At 44.3% G+C, this 18,844-nt stretch overlaps 2 protein-coding genes across 2 annotated transcripts in view; one reads left to right on the plus strand and one right to left on the minus strand.

Moving 5' to 3' along the window:
• Nucleotides 1-18,844, plus strand: part of fam222aa (family with sequence similarity 222 member Aa) — a gene marked incomplete at both ends in the record, with an annotated part of 59,737 nt that overhangs the window by 33,541 nt on the left and 7,352 nt on the right. The window contains 1 exon segment of the mRNA XM_083904963.1: nucleotides 2,658-2,800. Within this exon segment, the coding sequence (XP_083761089.1) occupies nucleotides 2,658-2,800 (143 nt within the window).
• The window catches only part of git2a (G protein-coupled receptor kinase interacting ArfGAP 2a), a gene marked incomplete at its 5' end in the record, with an annotated part of 114,478 nt that overhangs the window by 7,627 nt on the left and 88,007 nt on the right, over nucleotides 1-18,844 (minus strand). The gene's annotated exons all lie outside the window — the stretch shown is intronic.

Raw genomic sequence — 18,844 nt, forward strand, 5'->3', positions numbered from 1 at the left:
TTTGATAGATACTTTGATAGATAGATAGATAGATAGATAGATAGATAGATAGATAGATAGATAGATAGATAGATAGATAGATAGATAGATAGATAGATACTTTGATAGATAGATAGATACTTTGATAGATAGATAGATAGATAGATAGATAGATAGATACTTTGATAGATACTTTGATAGATACTTTGATAGATACTTTGATAGATAGATAGATAGATAGATAGATAGATAGATAGATAGATAGATAGATAGATAGATAGATAGATTGATAGATACTTTGATAGATACTTTGATAGATACTTTGATAGATAGATAGATAGATAGATAGATAGATAGATAGATAGATAGATAGATACTTTGATAGATACTTAGATACTTTGATAGATACTTAGATACTTTGATAGAGACTTTGATAGATACTTAGATACTTTGATAGATACTTTGATAGATAGATAGATAGATAGATAGATAGATAGATAGATAGATAGATAGATAGATAGATAGATAGATAGATAGATAGATAGATACTTTGATAGAGACTTTGATAGATACTTAGATACTTTGATAGATACTTTGATAGATACTTAGATACTTTGATAGATACTTTGATAGATACTTAGATACTTTGATAGATACTTTGATAGATACTTAGATACTTTGATAGATACTTAGATAGATAGATAGATAGATAGATAGATAGATAGATAGATAGATAGATAGATAGATAGATAGATAGATAGATAGATAGATAGATAGATAGATAGATAGATAGATAGATAGATAGATAGATAGATAGATAGATACTAAGATACTTCAATAGATATAACCTGCACAAAACCCCTGACTTTAAAGTATAATATCATGGTATCGTAGTTTAACATCAATTTCCACCTTGGTAAATTCTACAAGAGCGTTTTTCTCATTTGCAAAGGTTGTTGTGATTAAATCCTTTGGTTCGAGGCGTAATATTTTGATGTTTTTCCCCACTCTGTGATCTATATTGTTGCTTTATTCTCTCAATGAGTAAGAACAGGACCCCGGTGCATCACGCGCTGACATTAATTTATGTTGTAATCATTGTAATTGCTTTCTTTCATATTAAAATGATAATCTATAAAGCTAAGTAATGGACTGGTGGCAGGTGGCTAAATGTTCATTTAGTGATTCACTGAGGAAATAAATAACGGGGGGACAAGCCTGTGACAGGCAACGTTAGAAATCATTTTTCAATAATCTGCCACGCATCATGGCAGGAGACGCTGGCGCTGACGGCAGAGATGAAATATTCGCTTCTGTTCTTTGTTTTAATATGGGAGGAGGCCCAGATGGAAGCAATAGTGTTTTTCCGTCGATGCATTTCTTGGACGAGAGGCTCAAACACGTAAGAGTCCAGATTAGAGAGTTGCTTCGGGTTCGTGTTGGGCGTTTGAGGTGTGTGTGTGTGTGTGTGTGTGTGCGCGCGAGAGAGAGAGAGAGAGAGAGGGCTGCTATTATCTTACTGTACAGTATAACACGGTAAGAGCACATGTTCCAGGAAACCAAAACGGGGGGGGGGGGCGGCCCCGCTAAGTGAACTATGGACGAGTGAATCTCGATCCTTATCATATAAAAGCACTTTATGGTCTGGACCTAAATGTTTTTTTTTTTTTGCTTTGGCTTTTCACTCATTTGGTACATAATCCAAAGTAGAAGACTTTGTAATCAGTCATCATTGTGCTGTGTGACATTGGTATCTCGCTGATGAATGATGCCCTGCAAGCTCCACGATTGCTGAAGGTTCATATATATATATATATGTGTGTGTGTGTATATATATATATATATATATATATATATATGAATTTCCTTTTTTTTTGAGAGGAAACTAGCAGCAACTGCCTCCCTTTTCCTGAGTGAAGGTGGAAAAGGGGGGAGTGTAGAGCAAGAGATTTATGGCCTGGAGGGAGATTGATTAGTGCCGTCACCAGTCCTGATGTACGGTTGGCAGTCTCCCCCCCCCCTCCCGAACCATCGCGTTTTGCTCTCACACACACACACACACACACACACACACAGCCATACAGTTCAGCACATACATCCAGACACCGCTCAGTCCCCGCAGGCCTCTCCTGACAGTCCCCCGGAGCTGTTGCATGTTAAGTTGTGAGTAGACAGACTGCTGTTTTCTCAGCATTACCATTTTTTTCTCCCACCCCCCCGCCCCCCCGCCCTGTCCATAGATAATGCCATCAATCACCACATACACACTGCCCTGGAAGGAATGTGCCAAAGTGTTGCTATACTCTCTCTCTACGCTCTGTGTGTGTGTGTGTTTGTTTTGGGGACCGCGCTTCATAGACACAGGAGATGCGCTTGAATGGCTGTGAGGGCTGCACAGTGACTGTGCTCTGAACCCGCGTCAAACTGTGCTGCTCCGGTGCAGGTGTGTGTTTATCATTCAGCACACAGAGCTTGAGAGGGGCAGGCAGCTGTAGGCATACTTTCCCAATTAAATCCTGGGTGAGAAAACCTCGCCCGTCTAGCGTACCCAGAGCCAGCTCCTGCCGGCTTTTACCAGACACACAGCCGTGGAGCTTTGACCTTGAGTCATTCTGCTTCTTCACTCAACGGAACGCTCATATCTTCCTCTTCTTCTTTGCTCTTTTTTTTCCCCTCAGGTTGGCCTTAGAACTCCCCCGGCTGTCGTACCGCGCCCACCTCGCCATGCTGGCCTGTCTGCAGAGGAGGCAAAACCCTCCACCCCAGCACCCGGTGTGTGTCAGCAAGACCCTGGAGCCTCCGCAAGCCCTCGGACGGAAATGTAAGTCGACAACGTGTGTGTGTGTTTTGTCGTTTGTGCTTCATCTGCTGGTCATGGTGACGGATAGAAACGGGTAGTTAACCCTGACTGTGAATAAGTAAAGGAGAAAATTGACTTTCCTGCTTTCCGTTTGTTTCTACTCTGAGGAATTCTAAACAGCTCTGCACTTAGACCTCGTATCGCAGCGCTGTTTGGCTACTCATCGAGAGGGAGGGGCTGTTTGAGCCGGAGCCGATTGTGCAGTTGTGGCAACCCGGGGGGCCTGGGCAGACAGTGTTTAACGTGCCTCGCCGGGCCCCCCGCGTGACCCTGAGGGTCTGTAAACATTTACAGTGTCTGGCCCTGACTGTGGCCAACCCAGCCCTGTAAAGCATGACAGCTGCTCTGTTTGCTCCCCGAGCGCCGCCCTCTCCGTCTCCGCTCACAAAACGGCATGAAGGGACAGAGACGAGCGAAGGTTTGAAAACGTTTTACGGAGCCGACGAAACTAGTTCTTACCAGTTTGGGATTAGAGAGTTGCTGCAGTCAGGAATATGGATAGCGAGGCTTTTTCAGCACAGCGACCTCCAGTTTTTCTGGCAGTAGAAAGAAGCGTCGCCCCCCCACTCCTCCCCGTTGACCTGAATGCTCATCAAGTCTTTGTTTACATGGAAAACCTCCAATTTAACTCAAGTGAATTAAATAGATGGGCAGCAAGGGAGGGGAAGCACTAACCCATCCGTTTTTACCTCAGCTTATAGAGAAGCTCACTGGGAACAGCGCTGTACTTCTTCATCAGAGTGATATTGACGCAGGACTATAAGCAGCCCACTGAAAGGCATTAAAGAGACTCTGATCGGCTCCGGGTGAAGAAATGAAACGACTGTGCTCGAGCGTGATCCTCTCTCAGCGCCACGCCGGCCAATTAGTTACTCCTCGGCTCAGAATCACACTCCCGGTTTCCCTCTTACAAAGAGCAAAATAGAGTCGGAAACAGCGAGGTGACTAAAGGTGCTGCCTCCCTCCTCAGATGTTGGATGTTGTTTTTGCGCCGGCTCTGCGCGGACGTTTTCATCCCGAGCCGTTTTCGTTGTTTGCGAAACAGAGCGCGGCGGCGGCAGCGAGATAAACAGTGCTCCTCCAGGTGCGTCTGAAAAGGGCCACACTTCAGCTGAGTGGGGGTGGTGGGGGGGGGTTCAACAGGGCTCACTAATGAGGATTCTCAGAGTGCTTGAAGTTGAACGGGGAGGACAAAGAGGGAACAGTGCAAAATAGAATTAGAGAAGGTAAAGACGGAGAGAGGGATGGAGGGAGTCCTCGGCAGCAGTCTTAATCGATTCCCTCCTTCCAATTTCGCAGGATTAGCCCACTTCCTCTCAGGGTTCTTTCATTGAGGAGCGGCCAGTGGGAGTCAGGACTCGAATCAATAGATAAAAAGGACAGTCTCCAGTATTCCTTTTTCCTCTCCTATACTGACCCTCTCTGTGCGACTCTCCAGCTCCACCTGTTAGACCTTTGATTGACAGACTATACCACAGTGACTGGCTTAAGGTGCATAATGAGGACATTTGAACATAATAGGCTCCTTTCTGTCCTTGGAAGCAAGAAGGGGAGGGTATGTGGGCAAGTGTTGGATTTCTACCACTGTGCAACTTCTTGGCCTCAATGAGCCAATTGTTCATCCAGGGCCCAGAAGGTGTGGTGGTGGGGTCCCCGTGATTGATTGTCCGTGGCCCAATTTGTGCCAACATGGAAAGGGCGGAGGATGTTTAATAAGGTGACCTGGTCTCACAATAGGAGGCTGAATACCAGAGTAGAGCGAGTGAGGGAAACAGAAAAGGAATGACCTGGAAGTGAGGCTGTCATTACTGTCACATATATGTGAGTAATGGAGGTCTACTTGCGTACATTAACTTGTTTTTATGGTCAAAAACCTACGTGTTGCTGCATATCCAGCCGATCCAAATCTCTCCTCACTGAAGCTCTCGTCAGCCGCGCTGTTTCAGACTGAAATCTCACCCCCAGAAGACAGAACTGTGTCGTGATTGGCCAGCCAACGAGAGCTTTCCCAACTGTCTTGGTGAGAGTGACTAGTAATAAGCACATCAGCTCTCAGAAGCGCAGCTCCCCCCTCTGGAACAGTGGATGAACTGCTACTCATTATCAAAAAGCTGTTTAAAAATGGCTTCATCACGACTCTCCCCGCCGCAGTCCCTTTGACCCGGAGTCGGACCCAGAGTCAGAAGACACTGTCGCAAGTGAAAAACCTCCACAGCGAACGTGCTTCTTCTTCTGCGGTTCAATGTACGCAACGGAATGTGCCCAGACTAGTGCCCGGAGCAGGAGGATCTGCTCTTCAGGATCCTTACAGCACGATTCCAGACTTTTTAAGACCACTTACAGATCCCGAGAATACAATAAAACCCAGCGTGAAATGTTTGGGAAACTTTAGTGCCGCAGATACACACCAAAAAAAAGCAGAGTTAATTGGAACTTCCGGTCTCTAAGTGTCAGAGAACATGAGTGGGCAAGGTTTTTTTGTTTGTTTGTTTTTTTCCAGAAAAAGCCCCTGCATGCAGATGCCAAGTGGCTGCACAGTTCATTGATGCGATTCCCATTAAAAATCCCTCATACCCCTCAATAAAAAAGGACTTAACTGGCTCTACCATCAGCTGGAAGCGTTGAGATCGGCTCGCCAGACAATCAATTTCCCCCAAGCGCACAGAGCTTAGCAGGAGAAATGGGAGGCGGAGAGCGGGATGTTTCCATTATCACAGCCCCGCTCTGTGTCTGGGCTCGAGGGGGTGGTGGTGGTGGTGGTGGGTGAGGAGGTACTGTAGAGCGGAGAGAGTGCAGGGGGGGAGAGAGAGAGGGAGGGAGGGAGATGGGGAGACTCAGACAAGTGAGGAGGAGAGAGAGAGAGGGAGAAGCAGAAAAAGGGAGACGGAGAAGCTGGCTTTTCAAAAAGCCATTGACCGCCTGCCCTTAAAAATATCATATTGGATTAGCCTCACAGGGGCGGCCTTTTGATATTTTTTTTTTTTTTCTTCGTTGGCCGTAGAATTAAAAGGAGAGCGGAGCGTTACTTGAATTATAAATCATAGGCACTTGCTTTCACTGCGCCCCCAAATTCTGCGCATATGTGGCTGCACTCTCCAGCGCCAGCCCCTGTCATTTTTAATTAAATCCCCCCTTATGGGTGACATTTGTAGCTCAACCCCCCCCCCCCCACACACACACCACCCCGCCTCCCGCCTCCCGCATCCCGCCTCCGTCCTCGCCTTCACGTCTCTCTACCGCTGCCCTAGATGGAGACATGAAAGGCAGCAATGGCAGTGGAGCCAGGGCCTCTCTCGTCGTGTTGTCCACCCCCCCCCCCCCCCCAAAGCGAGGGCACCCATCCAGACAGATGACAGAGAATGGCCCTGCAGGAGGAGGAGGAGGGGGTGAATGGATGCCACTGACCCTGGCCACCCCAACACCCCCCCCCACCCCCCTCTCACTCACTACTATCCTTGATTGTCGTCCTCCACTGTGTGTCTGAAAGTTCAAGGGTGAGTTTAACAGCCCTGCACCACTCAACCTTCCTTCCTCCTTTAGCCCAGACTGTGAATCGTTCGCCTCTCATTAGCCGAGAAAATCTCTGTGTCAAAATCCTTTCATTTGCCCGGTTGATGGCGATAATTCTGCTCGGCTACGTCCCAAAAAAACGACTTTTTTGGGGGATTTTTATTTGTTTATTCATTGCTCAGCAGATACATTTTGTGCCGGCTTGACATTTTTCTAAAAAAAAATGCCACCGTGTCACCGAGCGCCCTGCACGTCTGCACTAGAGCTGAAACAATTCATCGCTTTATTAATCAACTATTTTCATGATTGATTCATCGGTTTGAAGCGTTTTTTCCATTATTAAAACAAGATTTCTGATTGCTTTAAGCTTCTTAACCCTTTAAGGTACGCACCAAGAAAAAAGCAAAATTATTTTTATTTTATTTACTTATGATAACAATAACGTGAAATTAGACCCTGCAGTATTACAGATACAGGCCTAATCTACCAAACGGTTGAGACGTCTGTTCATAATAAAACTGGTTTTCATAATTCATAAATAAGTCACATTAAGTGTTAGTGACTTCAGCTTTATGCATTTTTCAATGAGATATAGTGACTTAAAGTGTGGTCGAACCAAATGGTTGAGTAGCACCTTAAAGGGTTAAATGTGAATATTTTCTTGGTTTCTTTACATAACGAAGAAATCATTAAAAACTGAATCGTTTTGGTTTGTGGGCAAAACAAAGACATTTGAGAACATCGTTCATTTCCAGGTCTGACATTTTCTGGACCAAATGTGTAATCGATTAAGCGAGATCTAGTCTGCACTCTTAACTCCAGCTGTAGATGCTGCGTTGGGTTTACCACACAAACACCTGTGATTGGGCTGAACACGGGGCGTTTCCCTAGTGTCACTAACTTCACTTACACCCACACACACACGCGCGCACGCCCATGGTGATTTAACATACTTTTGGTCGCTTCGTAATGACTCTTGAAACCCTAATGAAGACAGCAACGATTTTTTTTTACATCATGATTAATGCAACTGTGGTGAAAGCAACATTCTGTAAACTCTTTTTACCGATTGATTTACTGAGCTGAAGACCTCAAGTCGGCCACAAACGTGTCCTCAAATCTGGGCTTCTTGCAGCGCACGTGTAAAAAGAAAAAAAAAAGAAAAAAAAACACACACATGCAAGGTGAACGCCTGCAGCCGTAACCTTCCGTGACACCACCCGAGGTGCCAGTCGGTGCAGGTGTAGATGAGACGCTCTCACAAGGCCCCCCCCCCCCCCCCCGATATCCCAGGTTCAGTCTGCGTCGGTCGGCTTGATCGACAGAGACAACCTGGCCTTGTCACACACACACACACACACACACACACACACACACACACACACACACACACACACACACACACACACACACACACACACACACACACACACACACACACACACACACACAGACACACACACACAGCCTCGGGACATGACATGTGCCGGTGCAGTCAGAGCTGCCATCGGTGTGCTTTGTTTTTTAGTCTCCAAACCTACAGTGGTATTAGCGGATGTTCTCGTAACTTTTGGGGTCACTTATTGTCCTTATTTTTGAAGGAAAAGCACTTTTTTTCAATGAATATAACATTAAATGAATCAGAAATGCAAATTGTTAATGTGGCAAACGACTATTCTAGCTGCAAACGTCTGGTTTTTAATGTAATAGTTGTATAGAGGCCCATTAGAAGGCTATTGGGGGATTAGAAAAACCCTTGTGCAGGAATCATTATTTCTAATCTTGTCAATGTCTTGACTGTATTTTCTATCCATTTTGCAACTCTTTTGATGAATAAAAGTGTGACTTTTAATGGAAAACACAAACAAAAATTGTATCGGGTGACCCCAAACTTTTGAACTGGTACTATATTATGTGACGGTATCTTCAGTTTGAATAATAAAATGTGGTCTGGAGCTGGAGCAGCAGCAGAAATAACAACCTTTACCCTGATAGCTTCAGTGCTCTGGAGGCAGGAGGTGGGGGGGGGGGGGCATGCATAAAGTGGAACTAGGGGAAAAGGAATGAAGACGGCGAGGGAGAGAGGGAGAGCTTCTGCATGCACTTGACCTTTTCTCCACTGATTGAACTGCCTCCTTTTCTGTCTACCATTTGGAATTCCACAGAGTGCCCGCAACAGAGATTGTCATTATTCCACCGTCTGCAGCAGCGAAGCAGAGGTCATGAGGTATTCTTTTCGCGGGGCGAAAGTTGATTGACAGGCGTCCCGCCGTACCTCCTTCATTGTCTGCTTATGAAATCTCCTTTTTGGGGAGATCGCTCAGGGTCTGCGTAAGGCATATTAAATAGTGACGTTACGGTTACCTCCGTCACAATCGCTGCTGCCTTACACAAAAAAAAAAGAAAAAAAAGAAGCTCTGTGGTATTTGAAGAATTGCGGGCGTCTCTTTCTGAGAGACAGGAATGTGTGATATTGGGCTGTTTGGTGTGTTTGCCTCTCTCTAACATGCTGCAGCCTCTTCTGTCAGCGCTGGCACACGGAGGATCATTTCCGGGGGCCTGTGGGCGTCCAACAGAGCCGTGCCTTCGATCTGCCCTCTCTGCCTTCTGCCGTGAACACGGGGGGGGAGGGGGGGCGCGCAATCTTATTTCCTTAGGTGGTGAGCTTGAGGAAGAGCGGGGAAAGCTCAGCTTTAGTTTTTTGGTCACAGCGGGGACTTTGGTTCAAAAACAGGTTACTGCTTCCAAAAAAAAGCCACCGAGCTGGCATTTGGACATCCCAGGTGCGAGGCATCAACACCCTCTGTCTTCGCCTGCCAGAGACTGGGGGGGGTGGTGGTGGGGGGGGGATGTGGAGGATGAGAGTCCGCAGTCACTTGCCGTCCCACAGGAAATGACACAGTCTGTGCCATCGCAGCGCTGAGCGACCAAGAGAGCCGTTCAGGAAGTGCTGCACGCTCCCTGCTGGACGCTAGAGGAGTTTTTCTTTGAGTGGACTCTTCATTATAAAAATTATCCAAATGGAAATTAATTTTTTATTATGCACAGTCATGGTTCAGTGATTGTGCTTACAGGGTATGTAATAAGTTTTTTTTCAAAAAGTTATACATTCAAATCACTCAAAAAAAGTATTGTACATTTAAAAAGTCAGTTCGCAACCTTATGCAATATTTTTGTGGCATAAATTACAGACATTTCATGCCAAAAGATTAACCCTTTAACACCTAAGCTTCAAAACGGAAACACACAGGAACCTCTGAGTTTAAAGTCAGAATTCTGAGATTAAAGTCAGAATTTCGGACTTTAAAACTCAGAATTCTGAAAATAAAGTGAGAATTCTGAGATTTAAAGGGAGAATTCTGAGTTTTAAAATCTGAATTTTGAGAATAAAGTCCGAAATTCTGAGTTTATAGTCCGAATTCTAAATAAAGTCAGAATTCTGAGAATAAAGTCAGAATTCTGAGAGTAAAGTCAGAATTCTGAGTTTTAAAGTCAGAAATTCTTAGTTTAAAGTCCGAATTCTGAGAATGAAGTCTGAATTCTGACTTTAAACTCAGAATTCTGAGAAGAAAGTCAGAATTCTGAGAAGAAAGTCAGAATTCTGAGTTTTCAAGTCAGAAATTCTTAGTTTTAAGTCTGAATTCTGAAAATAAAGTCAGAATTTTGAGAATAAAGTCTGATTTAAAGTCCTTTTTTCCTGTGTGGCCCTAATCCTCTTCCATACAAAAGGGCCAGAAAATGCTCTGTACCTAAAATGTTAAAGTGCTTTTACTAATTTTTCCAGAATAACTTTCAATATTAGGCAGTTATTTACAATTTACTGCATGTGCAAATACCGTTTTAACAATTTTAAATGAAGAAAAAACACTGTAGTTCCAGGTTTCGCGTGTTTCAGAAATTCTCACAAACTATCGCGCATTATAAAAATTGTCTTCTTCTGACAAACTTTACGATCAATTGTGGAGCATTATCTCATTTGTAAAGTTGCTTTTATATTTCTGTTGTTGCCGGGCAGTGAAAATGTTATTATTATTACCCTCACGGGTAACTTTAAAAGAGAAAATAAAATAATGCTTTGTTGAAGTTATTAAAAAGTGAGTTGGACCCAATAAACCCCAAATACCTCGAGAGACTTAATACCACATTAATGATTCATCACGTGGATAAATTAATAGAATGATATAATATTAATTTATAGGTCTAGTGCTTTATTCTCCACATGAGGAGCGCGGGGGGGGGGGGGGAAACAATCACTGCTGAGAGGCGGGGTCAAACGGCAGTCCATCACAGAGGCCAACAACCATTCACTCTTATACTCAATTTAACACAATGTAGTGTCTTGTAGTACCAGGAAACCCAGAACATGCAAACTACATGCAGTTTAAGCCACTACTCCACCGTGTGGTCCTAATAATTAAAGGGTTTAATCTGTAGGAAATGCAGGAATTCAAACATGCTAAACCTCTGCCCCGTAAAGTCAACATTAAAGGTGCATCATGTAATAAATCTAAAGCAACTGGCCATAAAATCCTCCTAATACGTCACAGAGACTCAGGAATAATGTTCATATAACAAACTGAACTCACCAACAACAACAGTACAGACAAAATATTTGCATTAAAAAAAATGTTTTGCAGACTGCAAATCATGTTTATGTATGTTTTGAAATCATGTTTTGGCATGTGGCGCCACCTACCGCCCGTCTACCAATCATTGCAGTCAGTAGAGCCTCAGCTGCCGAGCAACCACGGGTTGCCAGTTACGTCAGAAAACGAAACCTAAAAGACCTCCGTGTTTTGAATTTGAATGTAGTAACTGTTTTTTGGCCACATTCTTACATATGGCACCTTTAACTCATTTTATGTCTCCTCCTCCTCCTCCTCCTCCTCCTCCTCTCGTTGGCATGTGCACTGCAGTGGAGTGAGGGCCTTGTTGTCTGTACGGTGTTAAATATTAATTGGGAATCAGTGGAGGACTTGTCTTCTAAATGATAGAACAGAAGGGCCCAGGCTCGCCTCGGGCAGCCTGCAGGCGCCTTTCTTCTTCCATTTACCTGCAGGCCTGTGCACCAGCACTTCCTCCGGTCTGACAGGCCTGCCCAGGCGCCTGCAGCCTCCCCCCCCCCTCCCCCCTCATCTCTCCCACTCTCTGGCTTTTTCCTTTATCTCTGTGTGCACTTACAAACTCCACCTCTGGGCTCCTTCACTTTCAACACTCTGTGTGTATGTGTGCGTCTGCTTGAGTTTACGCATGACCGCGTGAACGCTCGCCGTCGGTGTTACGACGCGGCGTATTCTCCCAAAGACGGGAAGAGGGAGAAGGACGTGACATTAATCTTTCAGGTCGCCCGTGTTTCTTTGTTGGCTCTCTGTCGTTGCTCGTCGTCTTTGTGATGTCCCCCCCCCGTAACTCGCCTCACAGTGAGCCGCTCTTTGTTCCTCTCTATCAGCCTTGTCATCATCTGCAGAAAGACGCTGAGACAAAACAATTTTTTTTTTTGGAGCACCGAACTGGCTCTAGCGCTAACATGTGGATGACCCCCTTCGGCATGAGGTCAGTTAAGCTGCAGCAGAGATTTGTTTTGGAAATGAAAACCAGTTGAACTCGTCCAGAGGCGATTCTAGAGTCTGTAGGGGCCCTAAGCAAAACATTTCCAGGGGGCCCCCCATTATTATAATTTTTTTTCAAAATGAATGAAATAACATGGAAAACCTTGTAATTAAAAAGTATGTGAAAATATAAATGTAAAGAACAATAAAATACTGTAAATAGCTTTTAAAAAACTATATAAACTTATGTAAAAAAAAAATATGTACATTACACTGTAAAGAGCCCACATTATAAAACAATATAAATATATAGAACAAAAAAATACTGTAAATAACTGAACAAAACATATAGATATGCATTACATTGCAAATAATCTTCTCAATTTTTCAAACTTGCAGAACGATAACTTCACACAGGTTAAAGTGAGGTGGGGCCCCTTTAGGGGGGTTTCCTACTGAGATGTCATTGCAAATCGCCCATTGTTTTTTAAGGGGGACGGGGATGCGGCTGGTCACTGCACATTTCAGTAAAAAAAAGCCCTCAGGCTCCGAGTGTCGGGGGGCCCCCCTATCAGCTCGAGGCCCGCCTTGCCTGTTAAAAAGCTGCGCCTCTGAACTCGTCCGCGTTGCGACGCGTTATCTGTTCGCTAAGGTCCCGCCGCGTGGGTGTGCTGCGAGATGACACGGCTGAATGGGAAATGGAAAAACCTATAGGGAAAAAACGAGAGGGCACCAGAGAGGATATAAATGGAGGGAGGAGGAGGAGGAGGAGGAGGAAGAGGCGGAGGAGGAGGAGGAGGAGGAGGAGGAGGAGGCGACGACGGGGTCGACTTTGATGCCACAGGAATGAGTTCACGGGCTCATGAGCACAGCCCTAATCGCACATGACAATATCAGCTGGTGTGCCAGTCGCAACGCATAACCACCCCACGCTGCTGCTGCTTGTGCTGCTTGTGCTGACTTGGGCTATTAGGTGCTGATAAAGCTCTGCTTTCTAGACCATGTATGTATGTATGTATGTATGCACAATGAGGGCGGACCGAGGCAGCCTGCAGGGCTGGATCCTCACAGGCCAGGGCCTTAGTTTCCACATCAACAAGATATAGAACCATGCACTCCTACGAAGCCCTTTGGCTAAACTTAACTATTAAACAGATTTTTGTGATATTTTATTCATTTGTATTTTTTGCATTTTGAATCACTTATGTCCACATTGTGTTGCCAATAAATTGTCGGAGATGGAAAAAGCCCTTGTATGTGAGAGGGCTCTGTTCCCAGTGGAAAGTATACAACATTTTCTGGTATAAAAAAATGTGCATATTTAGGGGGCAAGTAGAGCAATTTGGTACGTTTATAATAGTAATAGTATAGTATTAGAAATACTTTATTGATCCTCAGGGAATTTACTTAAGAAATGACCGTCTTGCGCTGATGAAAATTGGAATTTTAAAATACAACGTTTCCCCGAGTGAAATTGTACCAAATCCAGTTTCTAAGTCTAATTACTATTGCATGCTTACATATGCTCGACAGTTCCCGGCCCCCTGGCTTTGACCTGTAAATAAGAGAAGAATCAAGTACACAATAGAAGACGAATAAAGTGATGGAAAAACATGATCCAAAATCCAGAACTGGCCCGTCAGTGGGTCCAATTGGGCCCCCAGGATGAATTTGTGTAGTATTTAGTGCTGGGCACATTAACGGCGTCAATGTTAATGTTATCGCGTGACGTCATGTTAACGCTACTCCCGATTGTTAGCGCTAAACTGCAAAAACAGAGGCACACGCATACGCAGTACACAGGTACGCTGGTTATTTGTAGCGCTGCTCTTTTCGTTTAATAAACGCAAACCGCTCCGGTTCGACTGTAGGAGCGCGCTAACGGCGCTAAAGGAGCTAACGCAGCTAATTGAGCTAACTGGTAAACGGTGCCTGGGCTCCGGTGCCGCGGCACGTAAACATGACGCGTCTTTTTCCCGGTCAGTCGTCATGGAAACGCGTCACGCGTTAACGTGCGCCAACGTTGACGCCTAGCACTAAAAATATTATATTTTTCATTTACAGATACCATTTTAGGCATAATATTTTGGAAATTGCTCTTCTTTTTCTTAAGCTATTTCAGGTTGTTCGTCGTACGTTTTGCAAAAAATAATAATAATCAATTTAATTCAAAGGGAAACTTGAGTGCTTGTCGTTTATATGTTATTATGCTATTATTAGACTGGTCCGGCCTACTTGAGATCAAATTGTGCTATGGCTGCTGAACTAAAATTAGTTTGACACCCCTATTTTAGCTCAACTTGGGAAATGCCGAATACGAACAAGCTGAAAAGGGGCACGTCGCCACCTGGTGGAGCGGAGGCAGACGCACTTTATTATAGCTTGTAAACTGAAACGAGGACAGAAGTCTGCGACTGTAGCTCGATGTATCTTAGCACAGGAACACGTGCGAAGCTGGTGGTTGTTGTTGTTTAGCTGTTGCGTTGCTGTAGTGAAAGCGTGTGTCGTGAGGTAAACATGTTGCCCCAGATTCCGCATTTGTCTGTGTGTGTGGTCAGTGTTGTGTTGTGTCTGCTCGACGCTCAGCTGGGTCATCGGTAATTAACACCTGCATCGAATTTAAGGGGAAATCCTATACTGCATTTTGTTTACTTTTCATTCCTTACACTTAATATAAACGACCGAGACTAAATATCTCCCCCCCCCCCCTTTTTTTTTAGCTACTTCACAAAGTGCAGTGCTGCTGCTGCTGCTGATGATGATGATGGTGGTGTTTTTAATTCCCCAGAGAGGCTGTAGGTCTGCTCTCTGCTGGTGCCAGTGGTGTTAATGGGCGAGGAATGCAGGACCGAGTGCTTTCCCACGCTGTTGGTTTTCCTCTGCCGGGCGTGTTTGAGACGAGGCTCTGGGCGCGCGAGGGCTGGGCTTCTGCTAATGCAGCCAGAGTGCAGACAAATGGAAAGTGACACTTGTGTGTGTAGAATGGTATTTGCGGTGACGCTTTGACTACAGATAATAAAGTGTTCGCCCCGAGGTGATTTCGCCCCGGCGAGCGCCCCAGATGAAACTCACTTACTCAGAGAGGGGAGACGGAAGAGACAGAGAGGGGGGGAAGGATAGGAAAGGAGGGGAGGGATAGAGGTAGAGGGGAGGAATAAGGGAGAAAGAAGGCATGCAGAGGGAAAATCAAGCATTTTCAATGCAAACGCTGTTGTTTCTGCATAGTTAGAAATAAAAGTGCTAAGTAGAACCATATAAGGTTCTTCGGCTTGTCCTCATCGGAGAACCCTTTTTGGCTCCAGGTGGAACCTTTCTGGAGGGTTCCACCAAGAACCCTTTTAAAACCCTTCATTCAGGGTTGGGTTTTTAAAGGGTTCTCTGGATCAAAATTGTTCTTACTGGAACCATTAGTGTTCCATTAGAACCCTTTCTTCGGGACCCTTTTAGAACCCTTATTTCTAAGAGTGTGATGATTTTAGAGGTCATAAAATGTGGGAGGAAATTGGTCCTTAATCCCAACCTGAGTTTTTTTTTTGTAGTAATATGTTTGCTTTTTTCAAGAAGAGTAAGAGCTGCAACTAACGCTTGTTTTTTTTTTTTACGCTCGTAATCGATTAATCCTTTGGTCCATAAAATGTCAGAAAATGTTAAAAAAAAAAACGTAGATCTGTGTTCGTCAAACCTGGAAAATGACGAATCTCGAATGTCTTTATTTTGTCCACCAACCAAAACGATTCCGTTTTTAATGATTTCTTTATGTGGAGCAAAGAAACGAAGACAATATTCGCATTTAAGACGCTGAAATGATCAGGAAAAAAAAGCCTCAAACCGATGAATAAGAGTATGTGGTTTATTTACATAGATTTTAAATGATAGTAATTCATTTTGTGGATATTATTAAGAGGAAAGGATGATCTGAAGGGTAAAAATGTTTGAATGAGTTGTTTTTTTTAGCAGGATCTGAGTGTTTAAACGTCTCTCTGTGTGTGTCTGTGTGTGTCTGTGTGTGTGTGTCTGCCAGACCATGTGTACAGAGGAGTCCTTCAGGATCAATCAATCCTCTGTAATTTCCCCCACAGCCCATAAAAGCCAGGTCTGTCTGGGAAGGAGCACAAGGTCTGCCACATCAGACCAGCTAATTAATTTTCACGGCCCCCGATTCCGTAACATCTGGCGTTGGAGATAAATCCTAACGAGGAAAAATGTAAACACGACGACATCGGCGGAGCTTTGGTGGTCGATGGTGGTGGTGGGGCTGGGGGGACGTGGTTCACGTTTTCTTCGAGAGGAAACTTTTATTGTGGAAATGAGCTTGTTGTGATCGGAGCCATTGTCCACCGCTGTCACCATGACACCCGTAAAAGGATATTATTAATAAATAGTGGTGGGCTAAGTGAGTTTTTCCTGTGTCATCTGTCAGCTGTGGATCATATCTCTGTTTCAGCGCGCTGTATTAAGCACACATGAATTATCTCACTACAGGCTCCTTCAGTGTCCTCCTGCTGCAGCCTGTAGTGAGGAGAAACAGGACAAAATCAGCCTCTCAGTTTGGTTTTTCGTTCTATCTACGGGGAACTTAGAGAGATTAAATCTTAAATGAGATTGGCTTTGATTAGATTTGTCTATTTCCAGCCATGTTTGCATAAGTGGACAGATTTCTTTTGCTGTTTGTCCAACACCTTACTCTGCCTTTAAACGCGTCGTTTTCCATCTTTCCATACTTTTTTTTTTTTTCGCCTGACGTTGATTCAAAAGCAGCCGCGTACGCTTGTGTGTGTGTGTGTGTGTTTTAAACTTGTTTAAGCGTCATGTGTTTATCCAGTTTGTTGATTTGTGTTACATTAAGAGTTAGATGTCTGATTAATAATAAATGGAGTGACGGAGAGAAGCCGAGCGGAGAGCACACATTTTTTTTTCCTCCCCTCTCTCTCTCTCCCTCCCTCTCTCTCTCTCTCTCTCTCTCTCTCTCTCTCTCTCTCTCTCTCTCTCTCTCTCTCTCTCTCTCTCTCTCTCTCGTCGGCTGTCTTAGAATATGCATGTGTTTGATGATTGTGATGACACAAGCAGCTGTGAATGCAGACAGCTCTATCCTCGGAGAAATCAGCGCGGTTTGATTTTTATCTTTTGCAATTATAGATAGCGAAGGCCTGACAAATAATTGCCTTGATTTTTTTTTTTTTTCTCTCCCTCCCTCTCCCCTCGCTGTGTTGTTGCACAGAAAAATCAGCCATCAGAAGAACAGAGAGAGATGAGTGTTCCTAAAAATGGCTTTTCTGATATGAAGCAAACAGCAGGGTTCCCCCCGCCCCCCCACCCTCTCCCTCACATGCACTTGAATTGATTAGTACCCTGACTGAGGGCATATTCAACATGTCTGCCCCCCTGCGAGGCTCCACTACCCTGTTGATCACTGGCTCATACATGTGCTTCCTCTGCGCTCTCTCTCCTCAGGAAGCTCCTGTGGGGCACCGAGGCTTTGATTGACTGGCAGCCGAGTCCACATGACGCCTCTATTATTATCATCTCTACCTTGGCAGAGGGGGCGGCGGGTGGTGGTGGTTGGGGGGGGGGGGGGGGGGGCGGTGGGGTCTTGCGTCCAGGGGGTCTGGCCGACAGCCCCTGCTTTGTGAGCCTGATAGTCAATTAGAGGCAGCGCACTGCCGGAGACGAGTGGGATGCAGGGTTAATTGCAGAGGACCAAACAGCTGGCTCTATCAGGGCCCATTGTGTTTGCGGCAGTTGTCACGGCAATTGAGGCCTGGCTGTAATCGCTGACTAATCAGCCCTGTGCCAGATGACACCTCCATTAGCACAAGGCAGGTATTGTTCAGGACGCAAAGCTGCTTCTGCGCCACCCCCCCCCCCCCCCCCCCCCTCATCCCCGTCATTGGCCCCTTCCTTTTTTTTGGGGAAAGGATGTCGTAGACCTTGATCCTATCTGCTAAAAAAACTAAACCATAGCCGCAGCAGGTCAAGGGCTTCCTCGAGGGAACAATCGCGGTGAGGTCAGGTCAAACTTTTACCAAACTAAAGGGTGGATTAATAATTAGATTGATTTAATTACAGTGAAGGCACGGGCGAAGTGTCCTTTGCTGGTGGAAGATTGGAAAGAAAGCGCAAACGGGATTAAAAGGTGTTATAATGTGTTATAATTGAGGACTTTAAACTTAGAGAAAGCACATAATTTCTTCACCAAGGCCGCACGGTTACACACAGTGTCGGTATAATCTCCTATAAAACTGTTTGAATTTAAGACTTTGGCTGGATCATCACCAAAGTCATTTAGTTTGGGCTCACCTATACACTTTTTGTTGTGTTTTCCATTAAAAGTCACACTGTTATTCATCAAAAGAGTTGCAAAATGAATAAAAAAATACACTGGAAATGTGCCTCTATACACCTATGTACATATCATATTAAAAACCAGACGTTTGCTGCTATAATAGTCGTTTACCACATTAACAATGTATAGAGTGTATTTCTGATTAATTTAATGTTATATTCATTGAAAAAAATGTCCGTTCAGAGATGATCTTCTGCTTAACTTTGTTCATAACGTGTGTTTTTGTTTAAATTTTTCTTTATATACTATATGATTGTCCTTCATTGTTTTATACTAAATCATAATGTGGATTTATTGATTTGGTAACACTTAAGATCACGGAAACCCAAATTCACCATTAACTCGGTGCTTAATAACATATATAAATAGCATACTAGCCCTTTAGTAGTAATCATTAAGTACGTATTAACACCTTATTCGACCTCTTTTACAACGCAAAGATTTTTCCTGCATATGGTGTTAATACGTGCTTGATATTTACTAATAAAGGGCTAGTATGCGACTTACATGCAGGTTAGTAAGCACAGAGTTAATGGTGAATATGTGTTCTAAAGTGTTACCATTGATTTTTATGGTATTGTTTCTTCTATTTTAAACCCCAGG

The sequence above is a fragment of the Microchirus variegatus genome (genome assembly GCF_963457635.1).
Source record: "Microchirus variegatus genome assembly, chromosome: 18".
NCBI lineage: Eukaryota > Metazoa > Chordata > Actinopteri > Pleuronectiformes > Soleidae > Microchirus > Microchirus variegatus.